We start from the raw sequence: 22,914 nt of genomic DNA, 5'->3' as shown, positions 1-22,914 counted from the left end.
TACGAGAAGAAAACAAAAACACAACTCAAGGTAAAGAACAGTTCTAAATCAGATAACAAATCATCAATGTTTGTGTTCATAAAAACTCTAACCTGAAGTGAAACATTTCTGCCCGACTTCACAGTGGACTCCAAAATCTCTACAAGGTACAGTTGCTTGTTATTGCACTTCCACATCTTTCCCTCTGAGTCCAGCAAGTATCGCAAAATCAACAGTTTGAAGAGGAACTCATGCAGGCCTTTCTGGACCTTTTCCAAAACAAACACAGTCATTTCACATTTTATGTAAGCTGCAAAGAGAAGTCATATTGAAAAGGTTACACTACGTTAAACAATCCATTGATTGATGACTACCGATGATGTGACGTCAAAATGGAACACAGTGAGTTCTTTCCTTCTAGGGGCGTCCAACAGTGATTGAAGGATGACATTCTCATTAACATTTGGCTCAATCAGGCGAATGCATTTCATCACTGATGATTTTTTGGTTGATCTCTTCAGTTTTTCATACAGCCTTCTGATGTAAAGCGATTTTCCTGCAATTTCAAAAGATCATATGGCACGTTTGAATTTTCATAAACAACTTTTTAACCATTAGTAACAGTAAATAACACCTATACATACCAACACCAGCCCTTGTGGCTGAAATGACACCAACGCAGAGTCTGTCCTTAAACGCAGCTGCGGCGCTGCACTCATCTGCTGGGACGGCATAGTGCTTTTGCAGGTAACTCTGGATTCTTGCCAAAGGTTCCTGTGGAACCATGTGCAATCTGTACTGGCTGAAGGCTGATGGAAGGTAGGTATGTTCTCTTTCTGAGCTGCAAATGATAACAAGTCTATAATCCTTTCTACTCTGCATTTTCATTCGCTGAAAAAAGTTCTCAGCTTTAGAGCTCACATCATAAGGGAGGAGATCTCCATACAGTAAACAGTATATCTTCTGTCCTCTGTAGCCTGTGCTGAGACAGCGTCTGAGAAATAGCTCCACCTGTTCATATGGTGTCATGGAGTTGCATAAAAGGACTTCATCATACGTGGGAAGTGTCTCATTTTCACTGCTCATGTAAATGGAAATGCAAGATGACAACACCTCATCATGTGGGCAAACAATGAGGTTTGGGTTTCCAACAGCCAGACCTCTGGGAACATGTCTATTTATGAAATTCCCTGTGTCATCGTCAGAAATGTCTTCTTCTTGACTCTCGTTGTGTTTGTTGGCCAGGATATCCAACAGTCTTCCAAGATTTTTTATATCAAGAATGTGGGGGAGAAAATTTCTCATGTCTTTCATATAAGCATTCCATATGTGATCAAATTTTGGTAAACCTTCTGCCTGTTCTACGAGACTTGCCAGAGGACCCATTTGGCTGGTGAAGTCTGGGTCTTCCCCCTCACTGCTTTGCACCACAACAAAGGTCTGAAACTCAATGTCCTCATTTTGCTCTTCTGGTTTTTTGAGGATTTCATACTGAAGTTCATGCCAAACTTCCCTCAAATCTGAGTATGTGCAGTTTGGCTTGATGAAAGAAAGCATCATGAGAACCTGATCTTCTACATTGGTAACATTTTGCAAAGTCAGCTTGTTGCATAGGTAGACAATCTGTTCAGCTGTGTAGTAGTTAAGATAGTAATGCTGGGATCTCTGTTTGTCTACAAAATCCATCCAGAAGTCAAGACATTTCTCCATTTTCTTGCAAAGTTCAGGAAGCTTCTCTTCTATGCTGCCCTCCACAATGACACTGATAACACTGTCCAAGTTGAAATCCATCATAATGCTGGGTGCCTGACTTTTGGAACAACAGTTGATTTGCACTTCCCAGTGCCTGAACAGTGGATTCCCAGCAGTGTAAAGAGCAATGAATGCCTCAGTTAGTCTTTGAACGCTGGCAAAAACCTGAAAAACAGAAACAAGCCCAGAGCCAGCTGCAAATAAATAAGTTCAAAAAGCATACAAAGTTACACCAATTTCATTGTGGAATCAGTTTCTCTGTCAAGCATGAGTCTATGATCATATAGCTGCACATTTATGTAGTAAATAGCTCTTCTCTTTCTTTTTATAAATTTTGAATGCAATGCACTAAAGGTTTGAAATGGTAGTATATCCCAAAATTGACCTATACATCACCACATTTTTATCAAATAAATCTGAAGAGAGTTATCTGGATTTTTTGGACATGTCTTCACATGTACTGTAAATTGTAGGACCTAATTTTAATAGGTCTATATCATCTAGATATTAGCTTTTGACATTATGGATTATTGAGCATTATTGATGATGTAGATAATTTTATCAATTTAAAATAATATTTACAAAATATATTATCTGAATTATTGGAATCTCAGATACTGAAAAGGAAAATATTGCAGCGTACCTCTGCAAAATAATCAACTTCACATTGCCCTTGATCCCCTTTCCCAGACATGAGCATGAGTTTATTCTGCAGCTCCCTCAAGTCCTCAAGGGAATAGCAGCGCATCTGCTGACCGCCATCATGCTCCTCTGGAATCTGCAGCTTCAGGGCAGTGTCAAGACTCAACTAGATCAGGGGGGAAAAAAAGAAATTTTCATGCATATATTTGGAGACTCTTTGTCTCACATCTTAGTCTAACATGTGTGCTGTACTGATCTAGGGATGCAATCAACTTTCACTGCATTATTTACCTTTTTTACATTTTGTGCATTGATCAAGTAGATACCCTTGTTATTGATGGTTGATGCTAAGGAGAGGGATGACAGTTCCACTGAACCATGACTGTCCTTCACAGTCTTCAACCAGTCCAAATGACGTGCACTGTCCCGCTGTAAGAAAAGATACTCTTCATAATTGTGTTGTGTTTCAGTTTACCTTTCATAAGGTTAGCCTTTACCCCAATAACCCCACTGTAAGACACTAACATTCATATCAAAGCCTCCATGGCCATCCTGATCATATTTTTGCTTTAAGTGTTCGGAGGGATCTTCTCACCAGTTTTTTGGGTAGGTTGCTGTCATTCTCCAAAGCCCTCCAGACCTTCTTGAGCACTTCTCTGAAGGCTTTAAAACCAGAGTCTTTTTTTAGCTCATAAAGCAATGAAGAGTAGCCAAGAACTGCATCATGGAAGCACGCAACACGATCCACGTCCATATCATTCTCTCCCGCAGAGATAGAAGCCAGGTCAACAAACACTTTTAACTCATTGATATCTGCAAAATACATTTAAATAAACAGAAATAGGGTGGTGGTTAGTGGTTGGTGACATTGATTTATACCAGGACTGTTCTGAATTTGAAGCTGCTGGTAGGCTGGGGCCTTTCTATGTTGAGTTTGCATGTTCTCCCAGCGATTGTGTGAATATTCTCTGGGTCTTCCAGCCTCCTGACACAGGTCATGAACATGCATGGTAGGTTAGCTGATGATCTTAAACTGGTATGGATGTAAATGTGAGCATATAGAGTTGTCTAACCTGCATACCTGCTTCCTGCAACACAATCCTGGTAAACTTGGTGTTGTGCAGCCAATTTTTTCCTTTGTGACTTTAGAGAACCAGTCTAATTTCGAGAGGTTTCTAACTGCACGTAGCATTATACCATATTACAAAGTGTAAGATGGAGTCATTGCCATAAGAAAATGAAGCATATGTGCAGTCCATTCATTTATTTCTTGCAGTAGACACTCCCATAGTTGCTGATGTCAGTAGTTACAAAGGAAATTTTAAAAAATGTTCAGCACACTACTACAGCCATGCTCCAATGGATATTGCAGCATAGCTGTAGTAGTGTGCAATTGTAGCCCGGATGGGAATTTGGGAGTATTAAACGGGTATCACGGGTGGGGTGCTACACAATGGATAGACATTAACAAGAAAATGCATAACTACACTTACCTTCAAGGGCATCCTTCACCCATGTCACAAAGTGTCCCCTTAGTTCCAGTTCCTGCAGACACAGCCTGCGGGGTTCGGTTATGTCCACTAGAACAGTCTTTGCCTGCATCAACTCATTGTCAATCCGGCTGAGTGGCTCTTTCTGAAAGTCTATATCGTTCTGAGTGGTGGGGAGACAGGAAAACTAGAGTTACATTCTAACCATGGAAATATGATCAGAGACACTCTTCACAGGGAGCCTTAAATTAAAACGTGCTAAACGGTTTAAAATGAAGTAAAACAAAGAACTGTGCTGTTATGTTCCATCTATTATGTATATCCATCATCAAATACAATAACTCAAAGCTTGTGTGGAATGCAAAATAGCTTTTTAGATTGATAATTCTTTATACACAAAGCTACTTACAACTTCTGTGAGTGTCTCCAGAACTCTGAAGTCACCTTGAAGACCAAGTGTCTCTTTGACTTTCATGATTACTTGAGCTGAAGTCACAGCGAGATGAAGTTCGTGGTACTGCTCGATCTGTTGAACCCTGCTGTTGATCCATTGTTTGTCCCTTGATTTATTCATTCCGCACATGATGTCTAGGTCTTTTGCAAGATCTTCATACTTGCCCTTGAAAGCTTTAAAAAACTGGTTAACCTCTTCAAGCCTTATAGTGCCATCCTTCAGGTGAGTGTAGATATCTTTATAATGGTTGTAGCAATCTATGTAAATGTCATCATGTATCATTTGTAGTGTTGCCCTAATGTCCACTACCTGATGCTCATCAGGATTGTCTTCCATTTCTTCATTGGCCAGGAACTTGGCTTGTTTGTCCCAACACATTTTGAAGACAATACTGTCCCTGAATGTGTATAAATTTTCTGCCATGTTTCTGATTTCTTCGTCCAGATTGAAGAAGGTGACAATGCCAGTTATTGCGGAGGGCATCTGGTCAAACTGATGAACCTCCATGAAATGGTCCAAAGGTGTGGTTATAATGTTGACTTGTTGGTTTCCTTCCAGTTCATCAACATCAACTATTATGGAAATTAATATGGATGTTAATAATTAAGACTGATAGTTAAGACTAATGGCACAAACTCAGTCAACATACCTGTCATGTGTTCCTCAAGTTGATGGCTCTTAGTTAAGAGAACATCAACAAGCTCCTTTTCATGATATACAGCTTTTACTTCATCTTCTCTGCACTTCAACAGCCTCTTCATTTTGTCATGATCCTTGTATTGCCCAGTCTCAGAGAGGCAGTCTGTTAGTATCAAGTCAAAAACACAAACATCAATAATTATGATTACTATTAGACAACTGTACACTATACACACTTAATTTTTCAAAATAACTCTGAAGACATCTGTGATGGCAAATTACCTATCTTCAGCAGTTCTAAGAAGGCCTCACGCCTTTCCAAAATGATGTTGAGCAGGCTGATCTTAATGTTTCCTTGAACCAGTTGATTTTTCATGGCTGTAAATGAGGATATCCCTATTGCAATTCTGTCTCTGGTATCTGGAGAGAGCTGCTCAATCAGCTTTTCATCTGCTCCTGCAGTGACAGAATTTACATGTAAGTGTTTTTTCTAATACCACAGCAATGATTTCATTAACTTGAACCACAGGCTCACAAACCAAGGCCTGATTACCTACTGCAGTAAGTTGTGTGTTTATATAAGTTAAATATTGTGATAAATTTTTTTTTTTGCAATTTCAAACGCTCTGTATTTTTCTTAGCGAATACCATGGAGCTGGAAAATGTCTTTGGCAGCAGTCCAAGAGAGCAGGTGTTGAAGAACAACTTCTTCATCAGAGTGGTATTTCCCTTGACTGTCCTTTGGCCAGGATTTCTCAATAATGGCAGAGATGAGTTTCCCAAATTTGCTGTTTATTTTGAACCTCTCAAAGAGTTTTCCCTCATTCTTGTTCTTCATGTAACATAGAAAAAACACAGTGAATTATGTTTTGACACCTTGAACGTAAGAGTAATGTAAATCCAGGTCCTTGTATTTCAACATTTAATAAAACATCTGTTAAATCTTATTATCAATATTAGCAAATAGTATGCCACTCATGAAAGTAAATTATAACAAGAACACTTTATACCTGGCACAAAGATGTAACAGCCTCAAGAGCACACTTTTCCACACTAGCTGCAACATGTGGATGGGAATCACTAAGATCTTCTATCTTGGTGCAGTAGAATTCAATCTGATCCAGTGGATATCCCTAAAAATCACATGGAAACATAAATCTGTTCTACTTTTCCAAAAAAAGAAATAATAATAATAATAATAATAAGTGCCCCCCTAAAATAAATAAATAAAAATAAATCCCTTACCTGTCTATACTTGCCCTCAAAATCCATAGTTAATGTCTGTCGCCACTCTTTAGTGCAATCCTCATCTTTGAAATGGATGGAGATTACGTTGTTCCACATCTGTAATATGCAATTCATTAAAGCCTTATTTTTGTCAGCATCCTTTACCGGTGAGGAAGTGGTCAGTTTGTATATTTAGTGTTTTATTTTTTTAAGTATACAAAAAAGAAAGAAAGAAAGCTGCTCACTTCAATCTCATCTGTTGCTTTAACTTGTCTTAACAACAAACTCCTGTTGAGCAAACTCTGTTTAAATGACTGAGCGATCCATCCTCTGATTATCTTCATCGGCTGAGTGATCACCATGCCTTTTACAAATCGTTGTTCTTGATCTCGTTCTTGGGTCTCCTAAATTAGAATAATTAATATAATAACACAAATAAACACCTGATTTCCTAGATTTACACACTTTACCTACCTGTTGCTTGTCAAACTGAAAAAAGTTTGAAACAGATGCAACCAGATTCATGCATGCCACTGGAATGTCAGGATAGTTCTGGGTATATGATGCTGGTTTCACACCATTGCAGATCTTTTCTAACAGTTTCACTGCTGTTGCCAAGCACTCTCTCCTATAAGTTGCTGTAAAATAACTAGGAGAAAACAAAAAAAACAAAAATGTAAATAATTCAATATGTATCAATTTAAAACAACGATAACATCAACTATGGAAATACACAACACCAAATTTTAACAATATTAGTGTCTTTGATTAATATATATATATATATATATATATATATATATATATATATATATGCCTAAAGTTGTACAAGATCAACAGGACCCTGAGAGCCTTCATCAGGAACTCAATGGGGATGTGGCGGACAACACTAGAGGCCAACTCCAAGCCCATAGCACAAGTCACCATCAAGTGCGGGATCGAGTGAACGACACATCGATTGACTGATCCACACCACCAGGATGGCAAGTGCCATCTAAAATTTCCTCAGAAGTCAATGTGCCATATAATTGCATTAGCAATTAATTTAATAATGCTCTATATTAACAGTTGCTGTGCTGAGCGGAGAGCTCCTGAAGCATTTGTGTCGGAACGTGGAAATTTCAACATCGCTTGAAAAAACTGACAGCTAGCAACGTCCCTCTCACCAGTAGGCTGTGAGATTTTTAGCCAATTACAAGTTGAATCTGGTAGTTGGGGTTGTTAGTTAAGATACCGTCATTAAGAAGCGGCCCAACTAATGTGTCTATGCAAGCTAATTTGCGATGTCCACCGCTGGTGCGGCCATTTATTTTTTAATGAACCTTCTCAGATTAACTCACTGCGTGTCGTGCCCAGGGCTGGACTGGGACAAAAAAAATCGGCCTGGGCATTTTGACTGGAGACCGGCCCACCAGGTATTACAGGAAAATCTATAAAGCCTTTGAATGACAACAAACGCTGTTGTGACAGTGATGTACACTGTCTTGTTGGTATATGTATGATTTCTAAACATTTTACGTCAGATAAAAACTTTGGTTATAAGATTTGGCTAGAAATTTTAAATGAGAATAAGAAAGAGAAGTATTTCTCTGTGTCCCCCTTTCCCTGTTAATGCCCTACATGGACCCCTGGCAACACTTTGCTAGACCCGCCCCTGCACAGTTACCAGCTGTCAGCTACTTAGAAAAGGATCCTGGTGTTATTTGTCTCTCAGAAACAGTTCATAACTTCCCTTCAACTCATTCATGTCACCTAAAAGGTAAACCTGTTTCACCATCACATGATGATTCAGTAAGGACATCTCCTGGTTTCATCTTCATGTTTCCCTCTCACCAGATAACCAAACCAATACCATGACCAGCAGCTTTACAGCTGTGGCTCCAGAAAACATCAGATGATACTAGAAATTAATATTAAATAAATTCTAACAAGAGCTGATCAAACTTAAACGCGCTGCTGTTGTTTAGCGCGACATCCGCTGGTTTCATCTTTCTGGCGCAAAGTGGGCGATAAACAAACAAGAGACGGGACTTGTGTCAGAAATACCAATCAGCTGATCATTGATCAGTTTCATGATTGAATGAGAGAAGAAGAGGCAGCTGACAGCGTAAAGTCGCAGAATAACTCCAGCTTTGTGTATTTTTCATTGTAGCTGAAGTACGGGACAAACTGTGTTCGTTTTCAGCTCAATACGAAACGCGTGATACTTTCTCTGAATGCGGGACGATTACGTTTTTTATGGGACGGTTAGCAACTCTACTAACAAACCTTATGAATAAAATAAAGTTCACTATCAGTAACATAGCACCCACCCAGCTGTATAGAAACTCCGTCATGCTAGCTAGTACACAGTACGAGTTATTGTAACTAACTAAAAAGTCAGCACAACGAAAATAAACTACACCTGAACTTGGTTTATATCTGAGTTATTTTTACACATCTGCCAGCATCTGGCCAATCCACCATCTTTCACTGTTTATACGTTACTTAAAAAAAAAAAAAAAAAAAAAAAAAAAAAGATACTAAAATACTAAAAACGAAAAATCACCGGGCAAAGGTCCGGTATGCCCGATGGCCAGTCCAGATATGGTCGTGCCATCAGTTAACCCTTGCCGACCCCTGGTGTACAGGAACATCTGTGCAGAGTGTAACCTGGAAGTCCCGAGGTCAAAATGGGAGATGCCCCCAAGGGTGGTGGAGAATGACCGAGCTAAGATCCTGTGGGACTTGCAGATACAGACGGACAAAATGGTGGTGGCTAACCAACCGGACAAAGTGGTGGTAGACAAACAGAAGAAGACGGCCGTAGTGATCGATGTAGCAGTTCCGAATGACAGCAACATCAGGAAGAAGGAACACGAGAAGTTCGAGAAATACCAAGGTCTCAGAGAAGAGCTCGAGAAGATGTGGAGGGTGAAGGTGACGGTGACTAACAGCAGTCAGCATGACTTGTTTGGTCGTGGGTCAACGTTGGTCTGGCAAGGCATGTCAGTGGAGGGATGCACAAAAATCAGTCAGACCCTATACAGGTGCATTGAGTCTTGAGTTCGTCATGGTGCTCAACAATGCTGAGTCTCATGTGGTGGAAGCAAACAGTAATTTCCTGAGAATGAAGTAATCAAATTCATTAATTGCCCCCCACGCTTGCCTGCCACAATCCAATAGGACTATGTTTCCATTCATCTGATGCTGCTATACTGCACCTCAAACTGTCCAGAAGGTCCTTGATACCCTGGTCCAGATCTGAGAGACGATCCCCCAGGACACCATGCATTGTCTTATTAGGATCATTCCCTAACATTGTCATGCATGCATACTGGCATGTGGGGACCATACAAACTACTTAGTAACAGTGAAAGCAATAAAATTTCCACAAAATAGTCTAGCGTTCCACATGACTTTTGTTTTCACTTTGATTTTTGAGGTGTCTTTGGATTTAGCCCTCTGTGGGTTTATCATTTTCATTTCCATCAAATGATGTGGGACCCTTTCTTTCCAAACACCTTATCCATTCCATATCAGTAGAGATATTTAATATGTTTTTTTTCTTTCCATTGAGATCTGATGTGTTTTCAAAGTGTTCCTTTAATTTTTTTAAGTAGTGTAGTTTTAAACAACAACTACAACTGCAGTGCCTAGTGACCTCCTGTTATTCAAATAAAAAACTGAAAATTACCTGTATTTTTCCTCAATGAGATTCCCTTGAATGTGTGTGAGAGTGTCAGATACTGCCTAGAAAGAGAAAATCATGAACATTTATTTAGTTTATAACATGATGGTTAAAATTCTCAACTGTCACTAGCAAGGAGTTCTAAGCGTTCCCCAATGTCTGATCAGTAGATATACATATCAATGATGCAGCTTTTTACAATTATAAATTTAAAGTCACACTAAACTAAGTACATGGAAAGTTATATGTTCCACATACTCCATGAATGGATTAACTTTGATCACTTACTACACTTTCTTTAATTTACCTGCATGTTGCCGCCAGTGATGTCCTGAGGAACCTTATTAAGGAAAACATGGAGCATGTCCAAAAGCTCAGCTTTAAGTTCAGTGCTACACTCAGTCAGTTCATCAAGTGACATCAGGTACAAGCAGGATCGAAGTAAAAGTGCATCGACCTCCATTAAGTGGCTGCGGTTCTTCATCACATTTATCAGTGCTCTGAAAAAATCCAATTAAAATATACACAATAATAAATTAATGTGTATTGGTTCCAATGCACTGGTACATGTCTGGGCAAGCAAAACCAAAGCAAAGGAATAGGGAACCATACCTCTTTTCCTGACTGCTCATATAAGCCGAGGTGCCCATGTCAAGGCCTCCCAATCCTGCCCAAGATGGGCCATACTTCCCGTTTCCAGATGATGGTGCTTCAAAAGGCTTTGTGTTACCCTTGAGGAGGTGGAGAAGTGGCAGTACCACAATCCATCGAGGCATCCCCATTCTTTTTACAGTGTTTATTAGATACACCAATGATTCTGGCAAACTGTAGCAATAATTATTTGAACATATGAACAGAAAAATGATAATTAACACAAATATATGCAGTAAGGTTATTACTTTTAAGTCAGTAGATTATGATTCCAGTATTATTGAAAAGACGGGGTACCTACGTTTTGAAAACAGACACATGCTGAGAAAACTCTGCCCAGTACTGAAGGAAGTCATCCTTCCCTAGTTTGGGTAAACTTAGTGCCGCACAGAGCCGATGAAGCTCAGACTGTTCAAATCTGATTTGATATTGTTTCGATATGTGAAGCATGATCACAGCTGCTTTCAAGGGATCCTGAATGTAGAGACTCCTATGATCTCCATTCTCCAACAGCGGAGTCACATTTGCTAGCATGAATGCTTTAAGCATTTTTCTCACCTAAGATATAATACAAAAATAGAAACAAGTCAGCTGAAGTGGCCATAACCTGGCCATAACCTCTATACTTTGTAAAGAAATATTGTAAACTTACATCTTCTTCTCCATATTTTAAGGAGTACCATTTCTTTTGTTTCTCTTCAAACACAAAGGGGTCCCCATAAACCTGTATGAACTGATTAAGTTGGACCAGAAAACTTCTCAGATTGGTGTCATTCCAGCTCCTCAGAAGATCAAATATGGTCTCCAGCATTATGTTCCCAGCAATTTCTCTGCCTTGAATGAGATCCTTTCTTTTTTCAGGCCAGAACTTCTCTACCAATCGCTCCAACACATTCTTTGAGGGTTTAACACAGATGATATCATCATATTGATGCCAGTCTCCTTTTGCAAAAGGAATACAACAAAAATTTACTTTAAAGGACACACAACAAAATATGTTAATGTCATCAGCATATTAGCAGAAAAAGTGTAATTACAGCTTGACTAAATGAGAATTATAATTACCGTCATCATTGATGAGGTGCTCTTTAACAAACAAACATCTGTTGGTGATTTGTTGTGTAGAGTCCAGTTTATATATGTATTCATACTCATATGCATCCTTTTTAGCCTTGTATACAACATATTTGTATGGTATTGACTCAGACACAGCTTCTTTTTTGCTACTTGTCAGCCTGCCTTGAACCAGAAACCCATGCTCTCCAAGATCCCTGTATGAAAATGAAAGTCATATGTAGATTGTGTAAAGTCAGTCGGAAAAGATATAAGAAAAGTCTAGCTTGTGCATGCACACTAGAAGAAGTCATGCCAGGGTTTAAGATCATAGATGCATTACAGTTAGTATGTCATGTCAAAATGAAAAGTGATGTACTAAGTAAATATGCACTCATAAGCTACTATATAACCACTGACATAATACATGAATATTTCCTTAGGTCCGTGGGTGACATATATTAGACAGGGATTCAACAATTCCTGAATTTTTGTTTTGAAACAGGAAAACAAAAGAATCTGATTAACTTTGACAAGAATCAAATGCTGATGACTAAATGACTGTGTCACATCATCCCTAAAAAAAGTATTTTAGAGTGGTAGTGCCCATGAAAAGTGAAAAATAAGAAAGATTGGGCAAACAACAACAGGTTAATGAAAATCTAAGATTCAAGCATGGGTAACAAAAGCTGAAATACTTAGCATAGTTTGCTGTAGGGGTTCATTTCTGACAATTTCTGGCAACTGTAAATATTTACTTCATTGTTCATAAACAAACATTAACTGTCAGAAGTCAGTTAAGTCTGTGAGTATTAACACAAAAAAAATGTGATTTTTCATTCAGTGAACCTGTGTTGCTCCAATGTCAATACTGCCCTTTATTCCACTGGCAAAACACTCCACAGTTGGCATTTAAACATCAGAAATGGATTATGATCGAATAAAAGAGTATGTTTCTATAGCTTTCAATGAGACCAAGGCAAACCAGCACAGACAGACCTCCTTCAGAGGTATTTCTGTTTAACTAGATCATTGTCTTATAGGTCAAAAACATTTGATTTGAATCCTTTGACACAAATAAATACTAAGTAACCATGTGGGCAGCCACATAGTAGAGACCAATAGAGAAGCATGTTGCCAGTAATCATCAAGTTAGTGAAATACCGACTTTACGACGACTAGTGTTCCAGGTACTTATGTGAGGTACTTATGTTCGCACTACAGCCTAATTTCTCCAGCTTTTTTAAGCGTTACAGTTTTTCTCAAATGTTAAAACACAAAAGCCAATCCTGTAACCCAAATGACCAGTAGTCTAAACACATTTACTAAATGTAGCCACCATATTCCAGTACCATAAACACATGTCACATGAAGACACAATTCACAAAACACAACCCTCTGTACTCATAAGTCTAAACACATTTTTCCTTGCTAAAACATGTTGCAAAACAACTCTGCTCATATTCTCAAATGAAAGCCCATGTGATGCAAAATGCTTGCCACAGTCACCAATCTTTGAACACAGGGAACACACCTGGCGTCAGTCACTACACACAACGACTCAAAATGGAAGACACCTGTTGCTAATGATGTGACCCCACCTATAAAAGCATAGTTTGGTGAAGATACCAAACAATCACAATGGATGAAGGCATTCGAGCGTGCGGAAGGAGAAGAGCTGCAGGCCAAAGAGGAAGAGGGGTTGAGATCAGAGGAGGAAGAGGTGAAGGCCTAAGAAGAAGAGGAGTTCGGAGTAGAGGAGGAAGAGAAGGAGGCCAACAAGAGAGAGGAGAAGGTCCAGGTGGGAGAAGAAGACAACCTCGCACCATCATAACAGATGATATGCGAGCAACAGTAATTGATCATGTCATTGTCCATGGCATGACAATGGCTGAAGCGGGACGAAGAGTACATCCAAACCTGAGTAGGTTCACCGTGGCCACCATTATCAAGGCATTTAGACAACACAACAGGTATAGTATGCTATTTCTTTCTTTGTCACACTACAGTTTTACAGGCCTGTGAAAGTGGTCTGTTACTTTACATGTAGTTTTACATATAAATCAGTCAATTGACAACACATGTTTCTTTCTTTAGAGCTGAAGGAATGCCACATAGAGGTGGGAGGGTTGCCATATTCACAGCGGCACAAGAAACCCTCATTGCAGATATGGTCCGTGAGAACAACTTCATTAGACTCCGAGAGATCAGAGACAAAGTCATTGCAGATAATGTAAACTTTGAGAACATTGATGCTGTCAGCGTGTCCACAATAGACCGAGTTCTCCGGCGCCAACAGATGAGGATGAAACAGGTCTACAGGGTTCCCTTTGAGCGCAACTCTGCGCGACACATAGAACAACGTTACGAGTATGTGCAAGTACGTATACATCCATGTCCACAGTACAGTTAGTGGACATACTGTGTTGCTTAGTGGCCTACATTACTTCTGGACAATACTGTGCTACCTGATTGACCGTTCTGAACACCTGTACGCTTTTCCATGTTCACAGAGGATAATGCAGTTGGACGCGATGGCCAGACCCCATGAGTACCTCTTCCTGGATGAGGCTGGCTTCAACCTCCAGAAACGAAGGCGAAGAGGCCGTAACATCATTGGCCAAAGAGCCATCACTGAGGTTCCTGGCCAACAGGGGGGTAATATTACTCTTTGTGCAGCTATGGGTACGGAGGGGCTTGTCCACCGGCATGCTGTCCTTGGGTCTTACAACACCCAACGTCTCCTCACCTTCCTAGAGGAGCTAAAAGACATCCTCCTGGACCGTCAACAACACCATCCTAGGCTAGCACATCACATGTATGTGATCATTTGGGACAACGTCTGCTTCCACAAAACACACCAAATCAGAGAGTGGTTCACCACCAACAGTGACCACTTTTTAAACGTCTGTCTGCCACCCTACTCCCCTTTCCTGAACCCTATAGAGGAGTTCTTCTCATCATGGAGATGGAAGGTGTATGACAGACAGCCATACACAAGAGAGAACCTCGTACGGGCAATGGAGCTGGCCTGTGCTGACATCCCAGTGGAGGCCTTCCAGGGATGGATTCGCCATTCAAGGGCGTTTTTCCCGCGGTGCCTAGCAAGGGACAATATAGCCTGTGATGTGGATGAGGTGATGTGGCCCAATGCAGCTCGGCGACATGATGCCACACGGTGACTGTGTGTAATACTGTAAAAAGACCGTGTAGACAATAAAAAAGACTTCACACCCTGATCATGTTTCCGAGAGTACTGTTGTGTGCGATAGATTCTGTTTTTGCATTGAGTTGTGTTACAGTAGTGTACGTACATGCAGGATGTTTTTATAGATTTATAGTCTTCATGTGAAACTCACAAATCTAAATGCCTAATCCTCTGCAGGGTTCTATGACGATCCGTTACTGTACAGTTTATAAGAATATGCATTAGCAGTTATGGACCAAAGAACCGTCTCACAAATTGAGCATTGTGTTTTCAATTGTTTTGCTGTAGTGTGTAATGCTGTGTATAGTGTTTACAGTTTTGACAGCTTCGAGCTGCTCTCTTGGTGTGGGAGTTTGTGTTTTGCAGTGGGAAGGTGTGGTTGTGTTTATGTAGCTTTAGAAAAGGGTGTTGTGTTTAGACATTGGGGAACATGGTGGAAACGTTTGTGAAATGTGTTTTAGCATTTGAGAAAAACTGTAAGTTTTAAAAGTGTCTTTAAATATTACAATGTAAAGGAAAATCCTTTACAAATCCTTTATACAAGTGCAAAAGATTTGAGTTAGATTGTGATTTCAGTATACAATTTCCATTTGCGAATATAGCACAATATATTTTTCATGGCATGCATTATAAGGTTAGATTTTGATCTAAAAACCTCCTTACATGTGTGCATCTGTGTGTTAGTGTTTTTTTGTAAATGTAGTGCTGAAATTCATGTATTGACTATTTTTGTATTTATTTTTAGTGTAGAAAATTTTGAGTGTTTTGATTTAATATTTTCTTAAAGTAATTAACATTCTTAATTTCAATGACTGTTAACTTAAGAGCAAGTACCTGGTCACAAACAGTTGAGCTGCATTTTCATTCCATTTTCCAATGCATGACCCAGCCCTGATGAAGATAAGATCTTCTTCTGGATCAAATCCAAAATCCTTTGAGAGGACCGCATGGAAATAAATTGTGAGCCTGTCACGAGCAGCAATGCTTGTGTTCCGTGTCACTCTGAAAAGTAAAAATAGATTTATTGAATAAAAAAAAATGAGCAAAGATGAGTTAAAGGTAAAATATACAGTTATCTGAGAGAGTTTTATCACCTTTTTGGGGGCGGAGCTGTTTGAGCTTTTGAACTTTTGCTGTTATCATCACCATCTTTAGATCCTTTGTTATCATTTGAAGGCTGAGCTGGAGTCGAGTCCTGCCCGCTCCCTGACTGCTGAATCTCCATCTTCTCCACTGGGTCCACACTGGAGCCAGTGTCAGCCTGTAGCATTAAATATGTTGGATAAATACATCTCAAGGTTATGGGACTGACGTCTCTCCCATAAATGTTATTGTTGGTCAGTAACAATTATTTTCACATATACTGCATTAGCCAGTAATACCTTTGCTGTATAAGTTCCAAAAACCTTTTGTTGGTCATTTGCTACAGCCTGTTTCGGTTTCTGTTCCTGCTGATTTTTTCCCTTCTGGGTGTTTTCCTTTGACTGCTTTGCATTTGCAGCCACATTAGCATTCTGGTCCTGTTTAGGTTTTTTAGCATTGTCTGCTTCTTTCTGGTTCTTTGAGGTTTTCTCCTTTGGATCTTTAGCCGTAGTGGCCTTGGTCCCTTTATTTGAAGGTGACTGAGGGGTTGTACTCTTTTTGTCCTCTGAAGCAGGACATTCAGCTGGAGTGTTGGTTGGTTCTGTCTTCTGTGGCTGATTGTCAGGAGATGTTTGTGCACTGCTCTCCATCTCGTTTGGGCTACTTGTTGCCGCCGCAGACTGCTCCACTGTATTTGCCTGTACTGGGGCATCAGACTTTTCACTCTGATTGGCTTGTGCATCTTCAGCAATGGCAACAATATCATTAGCTGTTAAGGAACTAGGCTGGCTTTCTAACGAGGAAAGCCTATCTTGGAGTGAGTCTGGTGTTGTGTCCATTGCATTGTCTGAGCTTTCACTGTCAGAAGAATTTCTTTCTCCCTGTGTCTCCTTCCCCTGCTTATCTCCCAGAGAAATGTGTGACAGATCTTGATCTGATGACAAGGTGCCATCTTTTTTCTTTTTGTTCTTCCTTTTCTTTTTTTTCTATGTAGACAAAACAAACAAAAAGCAGATCTGTTTTGAAAATATCACAAATACGATTTCCTATATTAGATAACAAGAACATACAGTGAGGTCAATAAATATTTGATCACCCTATGATTTTGCAAGTTCTCTTACTTAGAGATCATGGAGGGGTCTACAATTCTCAGAATAGCTGCATTTCTAATGTGAGAGACAGAATCTGAAAAGACAAATCTGGAAATCACATTGTATGATTTTTGAACAATTTATTTGTGAATTACTGTGTGAAATAAGTATTTGATCACTTGCTTATTAGCCAGATTTCTGACCCTCAAAGACCTGTTGTTTTGCTTTTAAATCGTCCAGCTACATTCTGCTCATGACTCTAAATTAGTAGCACCTGTTTGAGGTTGTTAGCTGTCAGAAAGACACCTGTACACCCCACAATTAGCCAAAATCTAAGTAGCAACATGGGCAAAACCAAAGAGCTGTCAAAGACACAAGAGACAAAATTGTAGACCTTCACAAAGCTGGAAAGGGCTACGGGGCAATTGCCAAGCGGCTTGGTGGAAAAAAACAAACAAACAAACAAAAAAAAACAACTGTTGGAGCAATTGTCAGAAAATGGAAGAGGCTAATGATGACTGCCAATGTCCCCACATTGACCTCACAGAAGATCTCTCCTCGTGGGGTATCACTGATGCTAAGAATGGTGAAGAATTAGCCAAGAACTACACAGGAGGAGCTGGTCAATGCCATGAAGAGAGCTGGGACCATCGTTTCCAAGGCTACTATCAGTAATACACTAAGACGTCATGGTTTAAAATCTTGCATCGCACGGAAGGTTCCCCTACTTAAGTCAGCCCATGTCCAGGCCCGTCTGAAGTTTTCCCAGGGACCATCTGGATAATCCAGAGGAGTCATGGAAGAAAGTCCTGTGGTCAGATGAGACCAAAGTAGAACTTTTTGGTCCTATGTCCATTTGCCGTGTTTGGAGGAAGAAGAATGATAAGTATCATCCCAATAATACCATACCTACAGTGAAGCCTGGGGCTGGAAGCATCATGCTCTGGGGTGTTTTTCGGCACGAGGACAGGACAACTGCACTGTATTAAGGAGAGGATGAACGGACCCATATATTGTGACATATTGGGCAAAAACCTCCTTTCCTCAGTCAGAGCATTAAAGATGGGTCATGGCTGGGTCTTCCAACATGACAATGACCCAAAGCACACAGGCAGGAAAACCAAGGCGTGGCTCCGTAAGAAGGATATCAAGGTTCTGGAGTGGCCTAGCCAGTCTCCAGACCTGAATCCAATAGAAAATCTTTGGAGGGAGCTGAAACTCCATGTTGCTCAGCGACAGCCCCGAAATCTGACAGATCTAGAGAAGATCTGTATGGATGAGTGGGCCAAAATCCCTCCTGCAGTGTGTGCAAACCTGGTGAAGAACTACAGGAACCGTTTGACCTCTGTAATTGTTAGCAAAGGCTTCTGTACCAAATATTAAATTTTTTTGACTTAAGTGATCAAATACTTATTTGACACAGTAATTCACAAATAAATTGTTCAAAAATCATACAATGTGATTTACGGATTTTTCTTTTTAGATTCTGTCTCTCACATTAGAAATGCACCTATGCTGAAAATTGTAGACTCCTCCATGATCTCTAAGTAAGAGACTTTGCAAAATCTCAAGGTGATCAAATACTTATTGACCTCACTATATTTTAGATTCATATATATTCAAACTCACTTAATTGTTTAAAGTCTGAAAAATGAACTTTTTTATTTAAGGAAGCATTTATTAAATCTTCTAACAAATTAAAACAATGTAAGAAAATAGATATATAAATTTGCATAAATGACTTGTAATTTTGTGTAATTCATTTTATAAATTCCGAGTCACCAAAACTTTGTGACTCAAAAGAGATACACTAAGTATTGAAGGGCTAAACTATACCAAACTATGTACTACATGAAGGTATTATGATTATCATAAGATCAGTAGATTTTTTTCTTAAACGTGTTAAATTAACTAGTTCCAGGTCAAAGAGATTTGGCTTTACACTTGTGAAAATAATTCTTGCAATGTAAAAAATTAAAATTAAAACACTGAGCTACAGTGCTTCAAAAGTTTAATAAAATACTTAATAACACAAATGTGTCAAAAACATGTTTAAATTAAAAATTTGATTATTATTTAGTAGGTTAATAAAAAAATGAACTAACATTTTTATAACAAAATTCGAGCCCACATGTTGGACTTCTCTGAGAAGTCAGAAATGAATCGCTCAAAACATTCAACAGTAAAACTAATATTTCTGTTTAGGAATGCAAATAAATAACTTTAAGACGCGATTTGGCATCTTAGTCAAAAAAATAATAATGCACTTTATTTTTTTTTAGCTTTTTTTGTAAAACAGTAAAGTTGAAACTTTCCTGCTTATCTAGTCTTGTCGAACTCTCAGAAACTCTCTCCGTCCTGTTCTCTAGAATCAGGAAATTATGGATTTGATTAACTGGTCTCTTAATGCAATTGACACCCTCTTCTCAACGAGAAGCCTGGGCTCAGGGGAGCCCGATTGTCCTGCAGGAACGTTTGTTGCTGGATACATCATGGACGGATGGGAAAAGTGTCGTGTCGTGTGCCTGGCAACACTCTCTATGGAGGACGCTGAAGACATCTACTTATTCTGAACCATGATAACGGGGCTCTTGCTGATTGGAACTGACAAAACTTAAGGTTATGTATATAACCCCGGTTCTCTGAGTAGCATGAGTGAGTGTCTCACTATGGGAACGCCTCCTGTGTGACCTCATCAGAAGCTCAAATAACATTACGCCAGCCCTTACAGGCTAGCTAGGTGACGCCCATGTCAGGAGGGGCCAGGGCCTCCCTATATAATACCATACCATACCATACCAACTTTATTTCTAAAGCACTTTAACATAAAACCAGGGTTTCACAAAGTGCTGTACATGTTAATAGCATACGTAAAGAAAATTAAAATGAGATACGATAAAATAAATAGATACAATAAATTAAAACATGTTAAAACAAATTGAGTCAACCCCTCTAATCAATGCCAAAGGCTTCAGCGAATAAATATGTTTTAAGAAGACTTTTAAATTCAGAGACAGAAGAGGCCTGCCTAACATGCAAGGGCAGATCATTCCACAACTTTGGAGCAGCTACAGCAAAAGCACGATCACCTTTAAATTTATACTTAGTTTTCGGTACCTTAAGGAGCTGCTGATTGGCGGACCTAAGGGAACGGGCAGGTGTATATAATAGGCTGACATAGCGTCAGATTCAAAACAAGCCCACCTCTTCCTCGCTTCCATAGCAAGGAGGGCGGTCTGGTGAGACACTCACTCATGCTGCCCAGAGAACCAGGGTTATATACATAACCTTAAGTTCTCTTTCATAGCATTCGTTTCGTGTCTCACTATGAGAGAAATACTGACTCCCGGATTGCCAGACATGCCTGTTAAGAAGACAACTGTCCCCAACAGCACTTCACAGGGGAGAAGCCACCCAGGAAGTACCTGCACTGAGGACTGAATGCGCTAGGTTAGGTGCCGTCACATCTAACCTGTAAAACCTAGCAAATGTATGAGGTGAGGTCCAGCATGCAGCTGCACACAGCTCCTGAATAGAAACTCCCCTAAAGAGAGCCCATGAGGTTCCCAGACCTCTAGTGGAATGCGCACGTAAGCCAGCAGGGGGCTGAAGGCCCCTGCTAGTATAGGCCAGGGCAATTGCTCCTACTATCCAATGGGAGAGGCGCTGTTTAGACACAGGCTTTCCCATATGTGGTTTAGCCCAGGACACGAACAGCTGGTCACTTTGTCTGACACTCTGGGTTCGGTCCATGTAAATGCGCAGAGCACAGACTGGACACAAGGTATGCAGCTGCTGTTGCTCCTCTGAGGAGAAAGGCGGTGAGCAAAAGGCCAGCAGTTCTATAGGGGAATATGTGCCGACAACCTTCAGGACAAAGGCAGGGTTGAGCCGCATACTGACCCTCATATTATCCGAGGAGAACTGAATGCATGACTGATGCACTGAGAGAGCGTGGATCTCTCCCACACGTTTAGCAGAAGCTAAAGCAATTAATAGAGCCGTCTTCAAGGACAGAAATTTTAACTCAACCCGTTCCAGGGGTTCAAATGGGCAACAGGAGAGCGCAGCCAATACTGTGGGAAGGTCCCACGATGGAGCCAACGGCCTAGATGTAGGCAATTTACGCCGTGCACCCTTCATGAAACAACATATTAAGGGATGCTGGCCAACAGTCTTCCCCTCAAAACCAATATGGCAGGCCGAAATTGCTGCCAAATACACCTTGATGGTGGAGAAGGCTTTACCCTTATCAATCAGGGCCTGAAGAAATGACAGAATCACAGCCACAGAGCACTGAAAAGGGATGGCCTGTGATTCTACACACCAGCTTTCAAACACACGCCACTTGTGCTCATACAGCTTCCTAGTAGATGATGCTCTAGAACACTGAATAGTGTCAATAACGTTATGAGGGAGCCCCACTGTGTTCAGGTTAAACCCCTCATGGGCCAAGCCCATAGAGCTAGCCTCTCTGGGTGGGGGTGGAATATTTCACCCTGTGCCTGAGACAGGAGGTCTCTGCGTAGTGGTAACGGCCAAGGTGGGCCGCACAGCTGCTGAAAAATCTCCGCCAGCCAATGCTTCCCTGGCCAGTGCGGGGCTATCAGGATCATATAGTGACTTCCCTCCTCACTCTGGCCAGAGTTGGAGAAATGAGGGCCACTGGGGGAAAAGCATAGAGGAGGGTTCTCGGCCACTCGTGAGCTAGAGCATCCACCCCGAGTGGAGTTCTCTGATCATGCAGCGAGTAAAACAGGGGACACTGAGCATTCTCCCTGGATGCATAAACGTCCATGGTCGCCTGCCCGAATCGCAGCCAGATCTGCTTCACCACCTCTGGGTGAAGCTTCCAGTCCCCATACAGCGGGTTGCCCCTGGAGAGAAGATCTGCTCCAAAGTTCAAGATCCCCGGCACGTGAGTTGCTCTCAGTGACAGCAGGTGGACACTGCTCCAGACTATCAGTCTTTGTGCCAGTGTGTGTAACTTGGGGGATCCCAGACCCCCCTGTCTGTTGATGTCCGACCTCACTAAAACATGATGACCTCTCAGCCAAGGGAGAAAGTGTTTTAGCGACAGGTGAACCGCCAGCAGTTCCAGACAGTTTATGTGGGTGGAGCGCATGTGAGGGCCCCATTCCCCATTCACTGTTCTGCCCTCGTGGGTGGCCCCCCAGCCCGAAAGAGAGGCATCTGTGGAAATCACCTTCCTGGCTGAAACTGCCCCCATTGTAACGCCCTGAGACAAGAAACCTGGCCTCTTCCACTCGCGGAGAGCGAGTGAACAGTCTGCAGAGACTCTCACGCGACGGTGGCCGTCTCGGTGAGGGTCCAGTCCCCACGAGCCCACCCAGCGCTGAAAGCCTCTCATGTGCAGGCGTCCCAGTGTTATTGCCACTAGAGAAGAGGCCATCAGACCGAGCAGCCTCTGGCACTGTTTGAGGGTCACTGTGTTGCCTCTGAGAAACAGTGCTAGGGATGACCGTATGGCCGCTGTTCTCTCCGGGGACAGAAAAGCCCTCACCCGGAGGGAGTCTAGGCTGAGCCCTATGAAAGTAATGCATTGAGTTGGCGTCAATGTGCTCTTTTCCACGTTTATCTGGAAACCCAAACTCTCCAGATGGTGTATGAGAGCATTTGTGTGACAAGTCGCTCCCTGGCGGGTTGGGGCTGCCACCAGCCAGTCGTCGATGTATGTGGCCACCCGAATGCCCTTTTCCCTGAGCGGGGCCATTGCTGCCTCGGTGCATTTCACAAACACCCTTGGGCTCAGTGAGAGAAAAAAGGCAGGACTACAAACTCGTATGCTATCCCCTGGAAAGCAAATCTCAGATACTTTCGGTGTGGGGGATATATAGGGATGTGGAAATAAGCATCCCTCAGGTCGGTTGATGTGAACCAGTCGCCCGCTCGTACAAACCGTAGCAGCGAGGCGTGCGTCAACATCCTGAACTTGTATGTCCTTAAATGCCGGT

General features: G+C 41.1%; 2 protein-coding genes across 3 annotated transcripts in view; one reads left to right on the top strand and one right to left on the bottom strand.

Annotated features, from left to right (window-relative positions):
• Nucleotides 1–22,914, bottom strand: part of rnf213a (ring finger protein 213a) — a 47,268-nt gene that overhangs the window by 19,095 nt on the left and 5,259 nt on the right. For both annotated transcript variants that reach the window (XM_026164915.1, XM_026164914.1), the window contains exons 4-27: nucleotides 16,148–16,834; nucleotides 15,860–16,026; nucleotides 15,600–15,767; nucleotides 11,570–11,775; nucleotides 11,157–11,446; nucleotides 10,806–11,062; nucleotides 10,466–10,678; nucleotides 10,161–10,353; nucleotides 9,860–9,915; nucleotides 6,658–6,832; nucleotides 6,429–6,587; nucleotides 6,202–6,300; nucleotides 5,967–6,089; nucleotides 5,605–5,788; nucleotides 5,239–5,412; nucleotides 4,967–5,119; nucleotides 4,273–4,889; nucleotides 3,867–4,026; nucleotides 2,969–3,186; nucleotides 2,665–2,802; nucleotides 2,375–2,539; nucleotides 624–1,896; nucleotides 354–535; nucleotides 93–248 (exon numbers count right to left, since the gene is read on the bottom strand). In XM_026164915.1, the coding sequence (XP_026020700.1) occupies nucleotides 93–248; nucleotides 354–535; nucleotides 624–1,896; nucleotides 2,375–2,539; nucleotides 2,665–2,802; nucleotides 2,969–3,186; nucleotides 3,867–4,026; nucleotides 4,273–4,889; nucleotides 4,967–5,119; nucleotides 5,239–5,412; nucleotides 5,605–5,788; nucleotides 5,967–6,089; nucleotides 6,202–6,300; nucleotides 6,429–6,587; nucleotides 6,658–6,832; nucleotides 9,860–9,915; nucleotides 10,161–10,353; nucleotides 10,466–10,678; nucleotides 10,806–11,062; nucleotides 11,157–11,446; nucleotides 11,570–11,775; nucleotides 15,600–15,767; nucleotides 15,860–16,026; nucleotides 16,148–16,834 (6,213 nt within the window). The remainder of the gene's footprint in view (nucleotides 1–92; nucleotides 249–353; nucleotides 536–623; nucleotides 1,897–2,374; nucleotides 2,540–2,664; nucleotides 2,803–2,968; nucleotides 3,187–3,866; nucleotides 4,027–4,272; nucleotides 4,890–4,966; nucleotides 5,120–5,238; nucleotides 5,413–5,604; nucleotides 5,789–5,966; nucleotides 6,090–6,201; nucleotides 6,301–6,428; nucleotides 6,588–6,657; nucleotides 6,833–9,859; nucleotides 9,916–10,160; nucleotides 10,354–10,465; nucleotides 10,679–10,805; nucleotides 11,063–11,156; nucleotides 11,447–11,569; nucleotides 11,776–15,599; nucleotides 15,768–15,859; nucleotides 16,027–16,147; nucleotides 16,835–22,914) is intronic.
• Nucleotides 13,047–15,039, top strand: LOC113020715 (uncharacterized). Its single transcript, XM_026164917.1, has 2 exons — nucleotides 13,047–13,937; nucleotides 14,071–15,039. Exons 1-2 carry the CDS (start codon nucleotides 13,665–13,667, stop codon nucleotides 14,737–14,739), a joined length of 942 nt encoding a protein of 313 aa, XP_026020702.1. The 5' UTR covers nucleotides 13,047–13,664; the 3' UTR covers nucleotides 14,740–15,039.

The sequence above is a fragment of the Astatotilapia calliptera genome, chromosome 4, assembly GCF_900246225.1.
Source record: "Astatotilapia calliptera chromosome 4, fAstCal1.2, whole genome shotgun sequence".
Taxonomy (NCBI): domain Eukaryota; kingdom Metazoa; phylum Chordata; class Actinopteri; order Cichliformes; family Cichlidae; genus Astatotilapia; species Astatotilapia calliptera.
This window is presented reverse-complemented; position numbering and strand designations above follow the sequence as displayed.